The sequence below is a fragment of the Macaca nemestrina genome, chromosome 5 (genome assembly GCF_043159975.1).
Source record: "Macaca nemestrina isolate mMacNem1 chromosome 5, mMacNem.hap1, whole genome shotgun sequence".
NCBI lineage: Eukaryota > Metazoa > Chordata > Mammalia > Primates > Cercopithecidae > Macaca > Macaca nemestrina.
Genome location: NC_092129.1, coordinates 98,834,079 through 98,853,861, shown reverse-complemented (window position 1 = coordinate 98,853,861; position 19,783 = coordinate 98,834,079). Strand labels below are relative to the sequence as shown.

Here is a 19,783-nt window from a genome sequence, read left to right as displayed (position 1 = left end):
CTAAGGTTTTTCTTGGCCTTTACTTTACTATAACCGCAGCAACCTTATTCTTCTTTTTATAAGCTCCTCCTTGCTTCCCAGCCTGAGTAATCTGTTTAACCTCACATTTACTAGTAATCTATAAAGGGAGTAAGCAAAATGTAGAATACTGTAAAATACAAATGGAAAGCATCAGACTCTTTTATGTTAAAAATCTAGGGTGAAGCCCATTTTTAAAAGATAATACTGTATATAAATCTTAAATTTTTGTCAAAAAAAATATAGTGGAAAAATCCAAGTTATAAGAATCTCAAAGTATAATAATGAAGGAATTAGATTATATTAACAAATAACTGGTTGAGTTCACTGTAATTTTGAATCTGTATGTTTTTTGAGGTCAATTTTCAACATTTTACATATTTTTCTACTTCTTGGTAAGGGATATTTAATTTTCTGTTATGTTCTAGATTTTCCAGTGTTTTATAGAAAAAATGCTATGTTATGGAATTAATTTCTTGTGGATTGAAGACAAAAATAGGCAGATATTAACTGGTATCTGATAATATTTCAGGTTATTTGTTCTTTAGAGAAATGTTAATTCCTGTATTCTCTTTCTCTTTAGGCTAATTTGCACCAGAAAGTTACTCACTCAGTACAAACTGATCTCAGTCACTTGAGAAGAGAAAATTGTTCCCAGGTGTACCCTCCAAAGGACACTAGCACCCAGTCCATGAGGGAAGACAGCACTGGGGTGCCCAGGCCTCAGATTTACCTGGCTGGTCTTCGTGGAGGAAAGAGTGAAATCACCGATGAGGTCAAGGTGAATTTAACTAGAGCTGTGGATGAAACCTAATTAGAAACAACGTTTTAAAGTAGATGCTACTCAATTATGAACACTAGCAAGTACTTAAAGGTATATTAACATCTATAAAAATTAATTTTGTGGGGTGGCACATTCATTGGTTGTATGTTTATTGGGTTCCCACATTTTATCAAACTGTTTTCTGTAATACAGTTTTCATTCTGTTGAAAAATAAAACTGTCCATTTATCTTTTATTTGTTAGAAAAAGTTTGTCAGCATTAAGATTGAAATTATAACATTTAGATAGAAATATATTATAAGATTATTACTGGAATAGAAGTCTATTTCTAAACCATATTTAGTGTTAAACATTACAAACTTAAAACCTAATCAATATTTTCAGCTTTATTAGCTATTAAATGTTACCATAGATTAAACTGATACGTAACAAAACCTTACTAATTTGGAACAATTGGAGCAAAGGTCCACGTGATGTTTTTTTCTCTTTCTTTTTTTTTTTTTTTTTGAGACAGGACCTTGCTCTGTCACCTAGGCTGGAATGCAGTGATATAATCACAGCTCACCACAGCCTCAACTTCCTGAGCTAAAGCAGTCCTACCTCAGCCTCCTGAGTAGCTGGGACCACAGGCGTGTGTTACCACACCTGACTAATTTTCAAAACAATTTTCTGTTGAGACAGAGTTTCACCATATTGCCCTGGCGGGTCTCGAACTCCTGGGCTCAAGCGATCCTTTCACCTCGGCCTCCCAATGTGCTGGGATTATAGGCATGAGCCACCATGCCCACCTCACAGGATGTTTTTCAAAATCTAGAAATTTGGCATAAAATCTGTATTTCTGACCCTTCCAAAAAAGAAGAAATCAGAATATCTGCTAATGCTTGGCCAGCATTCCTGCAAGTAGTAGCTTTGCCCATTCACAAGGCAGGTACTTTCAATCCTCCACTGTCTAATCTAGTTCCTGCTGCCTTATGGGCCTCCCACATCACTGCTTTGCCTTATTTGCCTGACTGCGTAGGCAGTTGTGTTTAAAGCTCCCATGAATTACTGATAGCTGTATTTTAGAACTGTGGTTTTATTACTCTCTTACATACTTCTAATACCAATTCATGGATAATAAAGCTTCTAGGAGGGGCTGTTTGACTTGCTTTAGTAGCTAGGAGGTCATTTTTATTTGGCATATTTTTTCTGCTTAGGTGACTTTTTACTAAAGCATTTGTATAATTTGCTTTCTGTGTAGCTTAAATGTTTTTGTTTGTTTGTTTTTGAGATGGAGTCTTGCTCTGTTGCCCAGGCTGGAGTGCAGTGGTGTGATCTCAGCTCATGGCACTCTCTGCCTCCTGGGTTCAAGTAATTCTCCTGCCTCAGCCTCCCGAGTAGCTGGCATTACAGGTGTGCACCACCACGCCTGACCAATTTTTGTATTTTTAGTAGAGATGGGGTTTTGCCATGTTGGCCAGGCTTGTCTGGAACTCCTGACCTCAAGTGATCTGCCCACCTTGGCCTCTCAAAGTGCTGGGATGATGGGTGTGAGCCACCGCGCCTGGCTGTTTGAATGTGATTTATACTATGAATATGCTTTGAAATGCATTTTCTGCATGTAAACATCAAACCAACCTACTTCTAAGTTTTTGTGATTTTCATACCTGTAGTTTACAAATGATGTTTAAGACAGACTGGCTGGCTGTTAAGGCAGGGCCTGGAGGAGTGGGGTGATACTAAAATTTACAAATTCAGGAATGTCATTTTATCTGTTCAATTAACCGTTATTTGATTCTGCAAGATTCCTAAACACAGAAAAGAATGGCTGTAACCTGCAATTTGGGCTTATCAAGTTAAGGCTTGGAAGTAGAATGGCCCAGTGAATAAAAATACGAAATCCAATTTGAAAAGCCAGTCTTAATATCAGACAGTCACCTGGTAAGTACAACAGAATAAAGGGAGCTACATCCAATGGAAAACTCATCCTCTCCCTGGACCTCCACCATGTATTCAAGCCCCGTCCTTCTGAAGATTTCCAACCATATGCTGAATTTAATGTCTGATGGTCACCCCCATTTCAGCAGGTCACAGATCAAAATAACTTTCTGTGCCAAACTTGTTTATTTCTCTTTATTTTCTTCTATTTACAAAGGCACCACTGCCTTACTCAGTAGCATAAGTTAAAAACTTCCTGTTTTTACTAGCCTTCAAGCTCTGTTCATTTGACCTGAATTGTCACTGAGATTCATGTCTTCCTATTCTCCCCTCCCCTGCAGGACTTTGTCTTATTGCCTGCGTCACTGCTGCCTCCATTTTTTATATGGTTCACCAGGATGTTTTCTCATACATAAATCTGATCATGTCATCTGGCCTCCTCTTCCCCCTAGCCTTTGCCTCAGTTGCTTAAAAGTTACCAAAACTCTTGTCCACTTCCTAGGGAAGGAACTAAAACATCCTTCATGTATTATGTAAAACTTTTCAAAATATGATCTCCATTTATCCTCCAGTTTCCTCTCCTACCCCTCCCATACTCTCTCCACATACCACACACATTAGCCAGATTGAACCAAAACTCTTCAAATAGGTCATGGTCTTTTTTAAAAATTTAATTTATCTTTTGAGATAGAGTCTTGCTCTGTTGCCCAGGCTGGAGTGCAGTGGTGTGATCTTGGTTCACTGCAACCTTTGCCTCCCAGGTTCAAGTGATTCTCATGCCCCAGCCTCCTGAGTAGCTGGGACTACAGGCATGTGCCACCACGCCCATCTTATTTTTGTATTTTTAGTAGAGATGGGGTTCTGCCATGTTGGCCAGGCTGGTCTCGAACTCCTGACCTCAAGTGATCAGCCCACCTTGGCCCAAAGTGTTGGGATTACAGGCATGAGCCCAGCCCAAATAGGTCATGGTCTTTTATACCCCCAACTCTTAACTTGTGCTTTTCACTCTCTGCCCTGGAATGTAGTCCACAGGTACAGTCCTCAAAGAGTGTGATCAGACTTTATCTTTTCCATGAAAGTTTTCCCCATTTCTTTTGAGCAAGTTAATTGCTTCCTCCTTTAAATTTTCATTGGATTTTATTATTACTTTTATTATAGCACTTAAAATAAATTGATGTATAGATTGTAGTACATCTGTATTCTTCCTGTTAGATTTGAATTTCTTGAGATTTGAATTATGTGTTAGTCATCTTTATATCCCCTGGCATTTGTACCTTGTTGGATAAATGAATGAATTAAAAAAAGAAGGAATGAAAGGGCAAACTAGAAGCAGGGTATTGGTTGAGTGATTATTTGAATAGTCAAGGTGGGAGCTAATAGAGTTCAGCAGTAAAGTAGTTATTGCAAAAGAAGAGGGAGAAAAATGGTAAAGAGGGAAGGGGAGATTATTTTTGAGGAAGTGCTGGCAAATAAAGTTGACTAAACAGAGTTGGATGGTGTACTTTCTAGAGGACTTTGTAAGCCAAGCAGAGAAACATTTTGCCTTCCTGTGGTAGAACATTAGAAAATCATGGCAGATTCTTGAGTAGAATATCGATTGTGGGAGAGGGATACTCGCTTTGGAGAGACGGCTAGGAAGCTCCTGCAAGAATTGGGGCATGCATGATGGGGGAAGTGGAGGGGCAAATGCTAGATTAAATTAAGCAGAAAGGATATAGTATCTAAGGAAAAGGAAGAAAAATTCAAAGTATGACCTCAGGCTTTCTGCCCTAGGAGATAAAGGATAACTGAGAACGGGAGCTGGTTATCAAAAAAGATAACATGTTCAGCACTAGAAAATTTGAGTTGAAGGGATGACAAGGATAGTAAAGCAGAGGTAATAGGAATTTGGGCTACACAAAGATAGTTTGGGAGGTCATCCCCATGAGAATGGGGGTTAAATGAGGAGGAAGAGAAGACAAAATAAGACAGAGTAGCAGTCAGAAGAGTAGAAAAAAGATGTAAAGTAAGCTCTGTGATCATGGAAAACAAGTCTAGCTCTTCTACTTACTAGCTGTACCACTTAACACCTCTCTGCTGCAGTTTCTGTATCATAAAAAAGAGATAATAATAGTTCCAAACTCATTGGTTGGGTTGTCATAAGGATTAAAGAAGTTAACACATACAAAGCACTTACCTGGTAAGTGCCTTGTCAATATTAGCTAAGAGAATAGAGATTCTCCAATGTCTATTGTATCCCCTTGCCCATTTTTCTTTACTTTTTGTTTTCTAGCCCTCGGTTAATCTTCGAATAACACTTGACACATTATGACTTTCAGAAAATGGTGAATAACAAAAGAGGATGATGGATTAGAGTCATCAATGGAGTAGGCAATTGCCAAACTCTCTTTTCATAGAGTTGGCTTGAGTGGAAATACCACTGAAGCAAAGCAAGCATAAAATGGTAGAAATAGGTACAAACCATCAGTGACTGGCAGGAAAAGGAAAGAGAGATTACGGTAATGAAAAAAGAAAAGAGAGGCAAGGGAGAGTTAAGCTCAAATATGAAACGTCTGGATACAGATGATTATTACTCATGTTTAATTCCTAGTCCAGACATTGAATTTTACATTATCTCCCTGTATCCTTTTATCAATTTTAAAATGTGACAATTATTGGCTTCTTTTTAGTCATATTATACCATAGGAAATAATTGCTTTAAAATAAACAATAACTTGGGAGGCCAAGGCAGCAGATCACGAGGTCAGGAGTTTGAGACCAGTCTGGCCAACATAGTGAAACCCCGTCCCTACTAAAAATACAAAAAATTAGCTGGGTGTGGTGGTGTGTGCCTGTAATCCCAGCTACTTGGGAAGCTGAGGCAGGAAAACCGTGTGAACCCTGGAGGCAGAGGTTGCAGTGAGCCAAGATTGTGCCATTACACTCCAGCCCAGGCAACAGTGCAACACTCTGTCTCAAAAAATAAAAATAAATAAATAAAATAACAGTAAGTTAGCAAATAGGTTTCGGATGCTTAAGCACAATGAAAGTAATATGCTTAAATTGTCAGGGAAACAATTTTATTTTGGTATCTATATCTTGTCTATATGTTCTTTATGGTTAACTGTTTACTATTCTTTGAACATTACCACATTTAATAATCTATTATATAGCCACCATATTTTAATTCAATTATAACCTCCTTAAGCCTTTTGGTATTTGCTTCCTCACAGCCTTTTTGTTTAATTAAGTTCATACTTTTACTTTATTACCAATGGATACAGTACTGGGCTTCTTTTTATACACATCATTGAGACTAGGGTAGCTCTGATACATGAGCAGGAAATAGAAGAGAGCAGGGGATTGAGGCAAATACTGTAGTTTTCTAGTGACAATCAGAAATCATTAGGGACTCAAGTGGCAATAGCAATGGCTGCTTGAAGTACGTAAGGTTAGCTTATCAGGCACAGGGCCTTATATCTCACATGTTAAGGATTGCTGCTTTTTGCTATAACCAGAGTTGTAAGGAAAACTAGGCACAAGAAAGACATTAAATCAATATTTTTTTCCTCCAAGACTGAGGATAATTCAGAGTGAGAAAGTAAAAATTAGCTCAGAGTAAGACTAAATAGCTGCTTGGTCATTAATTGAGCTGGGATAACAAACCCAGGTAAAACCAGCTGCAAAGTTAATGGGAAATAATATTTCTCCTAAGGATATGCTGACACTATAAAGTATAATAGCAAGGCCCTTCTTTGAGTGTTTGCTTTCTAATTCACTGAAAAACTTTGTTCTCTAAAATCGTATACTCTAGGAAAACGTGCTGCTTGAAATTACATCAGTAAGAATGTAACACAGTACTCTTGCTTGGGGGGATCTACATCATTTTGATACAAAGAAGCAGCCTCAATTAAGGGGCTCCTGAATACAACATTCCACATCTATGGTAACTTTGTAGTTTTCAAGAAACAGGATCCTGAGACTGTTCTACAGTCCCTATTGGATACATATAGTCCTGCTTTGAGTTTATCAAACACTGCTTCCTTTAAATTTCACCTAATCCCATCCTTCCCTAAAATTCTATAAATTTATCTTTTTCTTTGTTTCCTGAGATACCTGTGGTGTTCAGTTTCCTTCATTGGAATGTGTATTAGGTGGTTCTTGCAGTGCTATAGAGAAATACCTGAGCCTGAGTAATGTGTAAGAAAATAGGTTTAATTGGCTCATGATTCTGCAGGCTGTACGGGAAACACAGTGCTGGCATATGCTTCTGGGCAGGACTCAGGTAGCTTTTACTCATGGCAGAAGGCGAAGTGGGAGCAGGCACATCACATGGCCGGAGCAGGAGACAGAGAAAGAAAGAGAGAGACTTTTAAAACACCAGATCTCCTGTGAACTCAGAGCGAGAGCTCATTTATCACCAAGGGGATGGCCAATGCCATTCATGAGGATCTGCCCCCATGATCAGAACTCCCACCAGGCCCCACCTCCAACATTGGGGATTACAATTCAACATAGATCTGGGCAGGGACAAATGTCCACATTATATCAGAAGGCATCAGTAAGCTCAACTTTGTTAGACTATAGTTTGACAGGTTTGTCCCTGTTGGTCTTGGGCTAACTGGGTTAGGACAAAGAGGCATCAAAATCTAGTTAAGGTTGATGCCAATGAAGTATAATAGTCTTTTGAGGCAATGAAAATGTATAAGAAAAGTAGGATTCAACAGCATGATGTTATGTGAACCAGAAATGCCACAAAAATGGCTCAGCAGCGTTTGATCCACCACCTTAATTGGGATCTCCCTCTCTGTGTGTGTGTGTGTGTGTCTGTCTGTAAAATGCTCTTCCTCACCAGAAGGAATGATAGTTCCTAGTTGATTCTACCACCTAGGACAGGAAACAACAAAACCTCTTCTTGTTGCCAGAAATTAAAACATGCTTCAAAAAGCTAGTGCAGGCCAGGTGTGGTGGTTCACACCTGTAATCCCAGAACTTTGGGGGGCTGAGGTGGGAGGGTTGTTTTAGGTGGGGAGTTTGAGAACCAGCCTGGGCAACAAAGTGAGATGCCCCCACCCACAATCTCTACAAGAAGACAAAAAGAAAAAAAATAGTAAAAACAGTTGGTGCAGGCTTAAAAACAGAGGCAGGCTTACAAGGGCCTTTTGGAACAATTGAGCATTTAGAAATTACACTTAATTGAGGTAAGTTGACACTATAATGATGGTCCAAACTGGGAAGAGAGAAACCATACAAAGCAGTAGCTGTAAAACAAAGGAAGGACTGTATGATAGAATATTTTTAATTTTTAAAATTGATTTCGAGTACATATATGACTTTTCTGTTTAAATGTATGTATAAGTACATACACAGGAGAGAACTGAACAATTCTACAAGTAGAAACTATACCAATTACGGTAAGGGAAGATTAGTACCAGTGAGCACACTCATTACCAGGTAGAGGAAGAGTCCAACACTATTCCAAAATGAGATTCATCAAATGTCTGCCTCTACAAAGTCAACTCTGGTCTCCTGGGAGCCCCTCCCAATATTAATATGATGCCAATAAGGCATGCAAAATGTTCCAAGAATGTTAACAGACCAGATATATCTATATGTATATTTAACAAGACAATGGTATATAACATTCACCACTCAACCCTCTAAAAGGACAATTTTGGAGAAAGAACATGCTGCAGAAGGTGTGGGCTGCTGGGCAGCTCAGAATCTTGCATCCCTGTTCCTGTAAGTGCTGAGGTATTTTCATAGTATTTTAAACCAATACACATATCTTGAACATCATTTATTTCACCAATGAATTATTTCTAATATCAATTATGATAATTAACATCCCCTAGTGAAAGTGGAGATTATAGTGGTTAAAATGTCTGTTGATACATCTACTTTTTTTTTTTTTTGAGACGAAGTCTTGCTGTGTCGCCCAGGCTGGAGTGCAGGGGCGCGATCTCTGCTCACTGTAATCTCCCGTGTTCAAGTGATTCTCCCGCTTCGGCCTCCTGAGTAGCTGGGATTACAGGTGCGAGCCACCACGCCCGGCTAATTTTTTGTGTTTTTAGTAAAGACGGGGTTTCGCCATATTGGCCTGGCTGGTCTCGAACTCCTGACCTTAGGTGATTCATCCGCCTCGACTTCCCAAAGTGCTGGGATTACAGGCGTGAGCCACCGCGCCCGGCCGATACATCTAATTGTTTTAAAAAGGCCCTTTTGTTGTCCGAAGATCATTCGTTAGAATGGCTGGCTGGGTAAATATAACCAATGACAATGCTGACGATATGGAACAGGCACAAGACGTCTGAACAATATGTAGCATAAATTATAACTTATCTAGAACACAAGGTAACAGTGGAAGATAATGAGCTAGGTGGAAGTTACAAATGTTGCCGCAAGTAGTTTTTGTTACTTTACGAGTTCTGGGAGCTTCTCTAACAGCTTTGACAGGAGTGAATCCCTAAGGCTAAACCCAAATCCTTATCTGCCGCCTACTCACACCTTTGTGAGGACTACGATTCCCAGAAGGCAGCGCTCCCTTCACTCAGCCGGCGGGGAGCCGCAGTTTACAGAACCACCTCCCCAACCGAATTTCACACACCTGTCACTTAGGACGCGGCCGGGAAGGCCTCCCTTCGATCCGCGTTCTCCCCATTTTGGGGTGTAGCTCAGATTCCTGAAACCAGTTTTAGCGCGTGGCCGACCGGGAGGCCGGCGAGGCGCTCTAGGCCGAGCGGCTTCGTCTCTATGACCACAAGGGGCGGTCCCTGGTGTCCTGCGCTGTGGCGCGGAAGGGGCGGGCGTCAGTTCCGCGCTGGGCTATCGGGGAACCATGGCTGCCCCGAGAGGTGAGGAGTGGGGCTGCTGGGAGTGGGGAGTCTGAGGGGGGCGGCGGCGGTCTAGCATCTGCGCTGGTCCGCGCCTGTCGGGCAGCGGACCACCCTGGTTGCCCACGGCCTCTGCGGCCGGGCTGAGGCGTCAGGCATTTGCGTGGAGCTGCTCCCGGCCGTCCGGGCAGCCGGCCTCCCCCTGCGGCTGCAGTCTCCGCGGCTGACTCCGCGTTTGGCAGGTCGGCAGTCGGAGACCGCGCTGACCTCCACTAGCTGGGAGTGGGTGGGAACCGAATTCTGACAGGCCTGGGTTGCGGCGGACCCGGAGAGGGGCCAGGGCGTGGGTCCGGGGCTGGACCGCATCGCCCAGCGAGACAGGACAGTTCTTGGCCCTGGCCCCGCGACTTCGGTGTCTTCTGCGCCTCCTGCCTTGCGGATGCTCAGAGACTTAAAGGCAGACTCCGGGCGCAGACCCCACGCGGCGGCTGGGCCATGCAACAACCAGTAAAGACATCATTGGGACGTCAAAACAGCACTGAAATCGTAATGAAAGGAAGATAACAATCGTTAACAGTTCCCACCTGTGTGCTGTATGTAATTATAGAGAATGCTGTATGCTGTTAGAAGGAACACTCTGATATTTGTGGTGGAAGGTGAGAGCCACCTCCCTCCTCCCAAGGGATGGCACATTCGGGTGAAGGCGTATTTGTTTACTAATTGGCATTTAAGGAGGGCGAGTCTAATTGACTCCGCACCACTTTTGCTGAGCAGTGTAAGTTGGGACCAGAGGTGGATTTTTTGACTGTGGTGCATTAACTAGGAGAAGTTGGACAACACTCGGATTCTTGCTCCACCCTTCCTCCATAGAACACTTGGCTTCACCCTTGAATAAATATTGAACGAATACCTAAGGAATATCTTCTTACGTGGGTGTCAAGTTATTTTCCCTGTTGCGAGGTCCATGTTTATCATCAGGCCCTGCCCAGGGGCATTGTCTTTAGTTGCATATGCTTCTCTTATGTCTTCTTTCTGTTTCATTTCAAATAAGTCCAATCTTAAAAGCCTTTTGTGTAGCAACACAGGAAATAAAGGAAAAAGAAATAGAATTGTTTTGATAACTAAAATGGAATGGGGATAGCAAAATTGATCCGAACGAAAACTTATAAATAACAGAAGTCAAATCATTACTTGAAATAGCTGCAACAATGTAAAGGTTTAGGCTTATTGCCAATACATATTTGTTGAGGCTTGATTGTAATCCTAACAAAATTACAGTTTCTATAGCTTCCGAATATCCACAAAAGATTTATCTGGGACTTCCTGAATTTCTAAGTTCTTAGGTATTACAAGTAATGTCCCCATAAACTATAGTAAAACGTAACTGAAAAAAATTTTAAACTGTAAGTTTCTTTTGAGGGACATTTCCACACAAATACTGTGTAGGAGTAAACAGAACTTCGTGAGAAGCAGAGAACAATGCAGGGTTAAGATGTGGCTGCCAGTTGAGTTGTCGGCTAGGTTTATAGTTACTGGCATTGGGTGTGGTTTGAATGATTTGCCCAATTTGAAGTGATTACATATGGACTTTTGATATTACCCTAAAATAACTGAAATTGCTAATAACTGAAATTTTATACTGGAGAATTTGTGAATGGAGTGAACAAGAAATAGTTTAGTCTGATGTTAAACTGCCAGAGAAAATCGTACTTAAAAACATTTAGTATTTAAAAGTTGAAATACATTTAAAACTGGTATTCCATATCAAAGCCCAATCTGTTTTGCACATTCCTAAACTTATTTGATTACTCTTCCACTTAGATCAGTAGTTTCAAGAGTATAATATATATTCCTATGTAATCACTATGCAAAAAGCTATTTTTTCAAGTTAGTGACAATATTATAAGTCAAAATATGTTTGTAGGCCATCAATATTTGGTTTAGTGTTTAAATATTCACTATGTTGTTTTTGGAATCAGGAACCTATGCAATACCTAAAATAAAGTACTTTTTAGTTTATTAGCCCTAATCTCTGTTATTTGTGAAAATGTTGATAATCTAGGACATGAGTTGGCAAACTTTTCCTGTAAAGGGCTGGATAGTCTCTTCATAACTACTCAGATCTGCTGTTGTAGGGGAAAAAAAGTAGTCCGGATAACTTAGAAACAAATGAGCATGGCTATGTTCTAATAAAACTATTTATGGACACTAAAATTTGAATTTCATGTAATTTTCATGTATCACAAGATGTTATTACATTTTTAATCAAGTATTTAAAAATGTAAAACCATTGTGAGTTCACAGGCCTCATGTAAACTAGTGACATATATAGTTTGTTCACCCCTTATCTAGAAGATGGGGAGTGCCTTCTCTTCTACTGATTAAAGGTTATTGCTGTTTATTTTTGCAGTCATATTTTTTCCCTTGTGTAGGAAAGTTTTAGAACGAAGGAATTATTATAGTGATCTCCTTCACTTCCTTTTTTATAAACACTGATTTTTGGCTCCTCAGATCTTTTGGAAAGAAAGTTTAAGCAGTTAAAAAATATTTCTTCTGTTTTACTTTTTATTTAAAACCTGATATGATTTTTAAAAATTGCCGACAAATCAGAAAAGATTCTTTAATTCACTCGGGAAAATATTTATATTGAAGAACCTGTTTCCTTGGAAGTTCCAACCATACCGTATCTAAAGATAATCTATTTGAAACTCCTGTTTTATTTTCCTAGGAAAACAGTCTTTGAATTGTGATTAGGCTCCCAAAACAGTGAACAAAATTGTACTTAGCATATAATGTAGTTAAAGTAGCAGGCTGGAGTCACCCGGTGTCCTTCTGGTTCTTAACCTGGGGTTGTCAAAATATGGCTGTGGAAAGCCTAAAATATTTGTTTCTGGCCCTTTACAGAAAAATTTGCTGATCCCTGTTTAACCTTGAGCCTAAAGATTTGAATGGAGCTTAAGGGGACTATTGGATAATAGGTGAGAGTTGGGTAAGGAAAGTAGAAATAGTTTGATCCTTGGGTGATGGCAGGTTCTGAGCAGGTCTGGGAATAAGGAAGTATGAGGGAGAGTTGGTACCCAGTGCTTCTGGTTTTACCAAAGGTCCTGGACAGGCTTTGGTGCCTGAGAGATGGCTGCTGCTCAGATATACTTGCAGGTAATTCTTGAGTGTTTGTATGTTTCCTGCATTTCTAGTTTTATAGAGCTGTGTTCTTAATATTCTTTTCCTGTGTTTTGAATTATTGTTTTGTATAATGCAGTGAAATGAGTGGCTCGATGTAAGTTCTTATTGTGATAAAGTTTTATATTAAGCCCCACTCATTTCTCAATTATTTTCTTTCTGCTGCCTTTAAATCTAGAATATACATTGCTGCAGTTGGTTTCATGCTTTGTATCCACAAGTTTGTAATCATAAAAATATTTAAAATATGTGCTGGGGCCAGGCGTGGTGGCTAATGCCTGTAATCCCAGCACTTTAGGAGGCCGAGGTGGGAGGATCACCTGAGGTCAGGAGTTCAAGACCAGCCTGGCCAACATGGTAAAACCTCATCCCTACTAAAAATACAAAAATTAGCCGGGTGTACTGGCAGATACCTGTAATTCCAGCTGCTCAGGAGGCTAAGGCAGGAGAATCGCTTGAATCCAGGAGGTGGAGTTTGCAGTGAGTCGAGATCACGCCAAGATCATGCCACTGCACTCCAGCCTGGGTGACAGAGTGAGACCCTGTCCTAAAATATATGTCCGGCGTGGTGGCTCACACCTGTAATTCCAGCACTTCAGGAGGCCGAGGCGGGTGGATCACCTGAGGTCAGGAGTTAAAGACCAGCCTGGCCAACATGGTGAAACCCCATCTCTACTAAAAATGCAAAAAATTACCTGGCCGTGGTAGTCCACGCCTGTAGTCCCGGGAGGCTGAGGCACGAGAATCGCTTGAACCTGGACAGCAAGGTTGCAGTGACCTGAGATTGCGCCACTGTACTCCAGCCTGGGGGACAGAGTGAGATCCTGTCTCCAGAAAAAACCCACCACCACCACCAATATATATATATAATGTAATTTATAACATCCTGAACTAGAATCAGTATGCTACATAGTCTTGCAATTGGGGCATTCCCCAGGAACAAAACTTACGCCTAATTGGCTGATGTTTAAAGTCAGCTATGGTGTGTGTGTGTGTGTGTGTGTGTGTGTGTGTGTGTGTGTGCGCGCGCGCGCGCTCATGTAATTGGCAAGCATTTTGAAAAAATTCTTAAACATGAGTTTCAGAAAATATTTTGTGCTTGGAATTGGAAAGTATTTTTGGGCTATAACTAGTTTATTAACTTATATATACATATATTGTCTACTAAGTAATGTCTTTGTTGCACGTGTTTTCCAGACAATGTCACTTTATTATTCAAGTTATACTGCTTGGCAGTGATGACCGTGATGGCTGCAGCCTATACCATAGCTTTAAGATACACAAGGACATCAGACAAAGAACTCTACTTTTCAACCACAGCCGTGTGTATCACAGAAGTTATAAAGTTATTGCTAAGTGTGGGAATTTTAGCTAAGTGAGTATAAATACTTATAGTGTGTTAAATTATTTTTCTACCTGGTGAGGGTATTTGTTAGGAAATTCAAGCTACATCTTTATATGTTTAATTGCTCTGGGCCAGTGTTTCTCAACTAGGGGTGATTTTGCCCCCCAGAAGATTTTTTCGTTGTCACGACTTGAGAGATGCTACTGGCATCTAGTGGGTGGAGACCAAGGATGCTGCTAAACATCCTGCAATCCCCATGACAGCCTCACAACAAAGAATTACCCAGCCCCAAATGTCAGTACTGCTGAGGTTGAAGAACACTGCAGTAGAGTAGGAGTTGGCAAACTATATCCCATGGGCCAAATCCAGCTTGCTCCCTGGTTTTGGTGTAATGGAGACTGACCGGCTTGCAAAGCCTAAAATATTTACTGTTTGACCCTTATAGGAAAACATTACTGACTTGTGTTTTGGATGAATATAATAATAATAGTATTTCTTGAGTGTTTCCTGTGTTAAGTGCTAGGCACTGTGCTATGTGTTTTTCGTGTTTTCTCATTTACTCCTTACACATTTTCAAGGTAAGTACTTTACCCGTTTTATTAACATAGCATCTGAGGTTCCTTAAGATTACACTGTTAATATGTGGCAGCACTGGGCTTTGAATCAGAAACATCACGCAAGAATTGCTTAGCTAAGGATGTGGTATAAGAGAGAGTTAAGAATTAGGGGCATTGGAGGAGATAGACCTAATTTTAATCCTAGACCAAGATTGTGGCTGCATACACACTTGTAACCTCTTTAAGCTTCAGTTTCTTCATATTTTTAATTTGAGAAAATAGTATGGGGTGGTGAAAATTAAATAAAATCTAATAGGCAAATTATTTGAGGAAAGATTTATGAGACAGGGACCTATTTGAGTCATTGGGGCAGTTAAGAAGTCATACAGGTTTCAAGATGTGTGTTGGTGAGTGAAGGGAAGCAGGGAGGAATAGTGTTGTCTGTAGGCTTTTATGTAGAAACAGACACATTACATTTAAATATTGAAATGTTACAAGACATTGTGATTGCTTCAGCTTCAGCAATATGTGATGAGACAGTTGATAATGCAGCTACAAGCATGGCTATCATTTTGGGAAAGATATCCAGTGAAAGTGTTGAAAATTGGTTCTAGATCTTGAAAAGGCTTATACTAATCCACTTGAAGTAGTTGGAATATGAAAAAGATGTGTTATAAATAAAGTTTCAGTGCCGCAAAAGAAATAGCACTTGAATACAAAATTTTCTTTTTTTCTTCTCAGCAAGGCAGTTTGCTTCTATAGAAGGGTGCACCCTCACAGATGGAGCAATCGTGAGCGCACACCTGGACAAGGGAGGAAAAGGGGGTCTTATTCCTGATGCATGTGACCCCTGCTACTGTGTCATTCCCTATTGGCTAGGGTTACACTGCACAGGCTAAACTAATTCCAATTGGCTAATTTAAAGAGAGTGACAGGGTGAGTAGTTTGGTGGGGAAAATGGTTATGGCAGAGCAGGAAATCGGAATGAGTCATAGTAGAAAATGAGCAGGTAATCTGAATGAGTCAGGGTGGAGCAGGTAATCAGAATGAGTCAGGGTGGAGCAGGTAATCGGAATGAGCCAGGGTGGAGCAGGTAATCGGAATGAGTCAGGGTGGAGCAGGTAATTGGAATGAGTCAGGGTGGAGCAGGTAATCAGAATGAGTCAGGGTGGAGAGGGTAATCGGAAAAGGTTGCTTTACCAGGAAGTTATTTCAAAAGTAGAAGGCAAAGAATCGAACATACTAACATATTGATTCTTTGAAGAGAAATTTAGAACTCATATCTTAACAATCCCCTCCTCTTGCATTTTCTTTACAGCTCTTTCTCTTCAAACTTCTTTAACATGTCTTGGCTTAGTTCTGCTTGATTTTCCAAAAGAAGAAGCTTCTCTCGATAAGGTGGAGGACAGTTAAGGGAGGTTTTAGTAAGTGCCATTTCTGTGAGCCTCTGCACCAACCCACAGATGCATGGTATGACACAGCACCCGACAAGAATAAGTACACCCGTTACGGCTGAGAGGGAAGTAAGAATTGAGGTCGTTATTCCTTTCCATTTACCGAACCACTTTTTTAGCCATCTTGTAAAGGGGTCATTTACCCCTGAGTTGCTGGCTGACTCACTGGACAGAGCAGTCAGACCTTGCAATGCCTTTGTTATACATCCATTAAGGGTGGTGGTGTTTGGGATGAAGTACAACATTGAGTTTTAATCATGATGCAAACTCCTCCTCTTTCTGCTAATATCATGTCTAAGGCTATCCTATTTTCCCAAGCCATCTGGCAGTTAGCCCCTAATTGCTCAGCTGTTCCTTTAACAGCATCTCTAGTTTAGTTAATAAATCACTGTTGGTTGTAATAGATGTAGTTTATTCAATCTGTTTTTATTAATTGTCACCCACCAAAATATTGACTCATCCTGCAGCTATTTGATTTTGGGCTTTAAATTGATCTGGTATTCCCCATGGGACTCCAATTGCGTCTAAATAGACATGAGAGTTGAACGACCCATAAGGAGCTTCTGTCACTTTACAATGTCATATTTTCTTCCTCTGGTTGATGAAATGCCAGAATAAAAGGGATAGCCAGTTGAACTAGAGCATAAGTACTGCTCTAATTATTTGGCAGAGTGTCCAATTAAGGTCCTCCAAAATACCACCATACATCCGCTCAGGGATAAATAAGGGCAGATTGATGGGTCAGCTCTTGGAAGTGCCAGACTTCACTGCATCCTGTTAAGTCTCCAAGAAATGCCAAATTTTTCCCCTTGTCATTGGAGACACAAGGTAAAATTGGTTTTAGAAGATGGAGGCTGGATAGCACTTGGGGGCTGACCTGCAGGGTGTTGGACTTAAGGAAATAGCAGAGAGATAGCACAATTTGTTATTCCAGGCAGTGGAATCTTGAAAAAGAGCTACCATGCACTCCATGTCCGCTTGAATTGAGGACCAGTTTCTGCATTGCTGAGAGCTCGGGTTATTCCTCACACTGGGTGGGTCCTGATTTCTCACCCCTGAGGCTGCCACAAGGTCTCTGGTTCTCACGAGAGAGAACCAGAGACCGCCCCTGGAGGGGAATGTAATCCCAGATGAGCCCCCAAATTGTTATAAAGTTTTGGTGCCGCAAAAGAAATAGCACTTGAATATAAAATTTTCTTCTTTTCTTCTCAGCAAGGCAGTTTGCTTCTATAGAAGGGTGCACCCTCACAGATGGAGCAATGGTGAGCACACACCTGGACAAGGGAGGAGGGGGTCTTATTCCTGACACACGTGGCCCCTGCTGCTGTGTCATTCCCCTATTGGCTAGGGTTAGACTGCACAGGCTAAACTAATTCCAACTGGCTAATTTAAAGAGAGTGACGGGGTAAGTGGTTTGGCAGGAAAAATGATTATGGCAGAGCAGGAAATTGGAATGAGTCAGGGTGGAACAGGTAATGGGAATGAGTCAGTGTGGAGAGGGTAATCGGAAAAGGTTGCTTTATGAAGAAGTTAAGTTTAAAAGTAGAAGGCAAAGAATTGAACATACTGACATATTGATTCTTTGAAGAGAAATTTAGAACTCATATCTAACAGATGAATAAAATACATGGCCAGACTATGGGCCATTAAGAGTGATATGAAGAGTTAAGAGGAGCAGCAAATGAAAGGGCCTAGAGCTTTATAATGGTCTTTTAGATTTAGTGTTTGCAAAAAAGTAAAATATTTTCCAGGTACTCTCAGTGTTGTCATTTCTTTGTACACACATTAAAATCGATAATTCAAAAAGAGTAAGTAGATGAAAGGCAAACAGGATGTTACGTAGTCTGTTAAAACACAGGTTGGATGTACGTGCTGTGATGGAGAGGCTTCTAAATTCGAGAAAATAATTGTTACACAAAAATGTGATAATTTGTTATATACACAGGAAACCAAAGTTGATTCATGTTTGAATTTATATTTGCTTGAAAATTCTTTCCCATAAAATGTTAAAATAATTGTGTAGAGCTAAAAAAATGAAATTAGACTTTTTTCTTTGCTTTCAAGTTAGAGAAGACTTTATCATCTCACAGAAAGGATGACAATTTCAGGATATTATGGGAGGCTGTGGAAGAATTATATTAGAAATAACTAAAGGTTTAGAACTTGAACTTTCTCTTCAGAGGAGAAAAATTAAGAACTTAGATCTTGGCCAGGTGTGGTGGCTCACACCTGTAATCCCAGCAGTTTGGAGGCCAAGGTGGGAGGATTTCTTGAGCCCAGGAGTTGGAGACCAGCCTGTCAACATGGTGAGACTCCATCTCTACAAAAATATAAAAAAATTAGTTGGGTGTAGTGGTGTGTGGCTGTAGTCACAGCTACCTGGGAGGCTGAGGTAAGAGGATTGCTTGAGCTTGCAAGGACCTGTGGTGAGCCATGATTGTACCACTGTACTCTAGCCTGGGCAACAGAGCAAAACTCTGTCTCAGAACAAGAAAAAAAAAATTAGAAGAACTTAGATCTTGATGATTAAAATAGCGTATTTCCCCCATATTTCCAGAAAAATATTGCACAGTTAATGTAAAACTTAGTAACATTTGCTCAATGTTGATTTGAGTTTTCTGGAGAATGAATACAGGGAAAGGAAAAGAAATTACTATTTAAATGGAAAAAAACCCATTAAACTTCATTTAAAACTATGATTAAATGAAGTAAAAGCTTCTTCCTTTTTGCCCATTCTTTACACTGTGATAAAGTATAGTAACTTTATAGGGTTGATACAAATATATACTAGAACTTCAATTTTATTGGAACTGTGCAAAGCTTAACCTCATTATAGAGCAGTCCATTTGATGGTTTGTTTATTTAGTATGGTCTCTGGTGCTGTTTGCTCAGTAATATTCTTTGCTTAGTGAATAGTCTTGGCTAATTGTTAAAGTAAGTACATATATTATACGGGAGTGGGAGGCAGGGGCAGAAACTTAGCAAAGTAGCACCTGAAACCGTGTTTTGGTTATAATTATGGTTCACTTATATAATAACATATCACTGCCATATTCAAATCTGTGTTTCATTCCTTCCAAACATTGGAAGCAAATAGTCATTCTAAGTCGTTTCAAGGTATTGTTAATAAGATATAATGGGATAGTTTCATGCATTCATTTATTTATTTAGAAAATACCTATCAAACCTCAATTATAGGAGCCGGGCGCGGTGGCTCAAGCCTGTAATCCCAGCACTTTGGGAGGCCGAGACGGGCGGATCACGAGGTCAGGAGATCGAGACCATCCTGGCTGACACAGTGAAACCCCGTCTCTACTAAAAAATACAAAAAAAAAAACTAGCCGGGCGAGGTGGCGGGCGCCTGTAGTCCCAGCTACTCGGGAGGCTGAGGCAGGAGAATGGCGTGAACCCGGGAGGCGGAGCTTGCAGTGAGCTGAGATCTGGCTGAAGTGCTGGGATTACAAGTGTGAGCCGCTGTGCCCGGCCAAGTATTTGAATTTTATGTTATCAATTTCTAAGCTATAATTTGGTTGAAAGATAATACAACATTTAAAAATACTTTTTCATAAAATTACTGCTGCAATTCACGGGAAAATTGTTATAATGCTTTACTAAACCCTATCACAGCTGTCAACAGTTTAGATTTAAATCTGTCATTGTTAGTATAAAGAAAAGGAAGTGAAAACACTTTCATATTGCCTTAGAACAAAGGAACAA

General features: G+C 40.4%; 2 protein-coding genes across 10 annotated transcripts in view; both read left to right on the top strand.

Annotated features, from left to right (window-relative positions):
* The window catches only part of LOC105496289 (cilia and flagella associated protein 206), a 55,785-nt gene extending 54,749 nt beyond the window's left edge, over positions 1-1,036 (top strand). For all 5 annotated transcript variants that reach the window (XM_011766585.2, XM_024797435.2, XM_071096747.1 and 2 more), the window contains one exon: positions 602-1,036. In XM_011766585.2, coding sequence (XP_011764887.1) covers positions 602-832 — 231 coding nt within the window. In that variant the 3' untranslated portion in view covers positions 833-1,036. The remainder of the gene's footprint in view (positions 1-601) is intronic.
* A 1,534-nt stretch (positions 1,037-2,570) lies between these two features.
* Positions 2,571-19,783, top strand: part of LOC105496277 (solute carrier family 35 member A1) — a 34,145-nt gene continuing 16,932 nt past the window's right edge. Inside the window, exons 1-2 of one of the 5 annotated variants that reach the window (XM_071096753.1) lie at positions 2,571-2,721; positions 13,908-14,085. In XM_071096753.1, the coding sequence (XP_070952854.1) occupies positions 13,949-14,085 (137 nt within the window). In that variant the 5' untranslated portion in view covers positions 2,571-2,721; positions 13,908-13,948. Of the gene's footprint in view, positions 2,722-9,428; positions 9,552-9,662; positions 9,773-10,061; positions 10,187-13,907; positions 14,086-19,783 lie in introns of those variants that run through there. The other 4 variants (XM_011766543.3, XM_071096752.1, XM_071096751.1 and 1 more) reach the window with 4 other exon arrangements.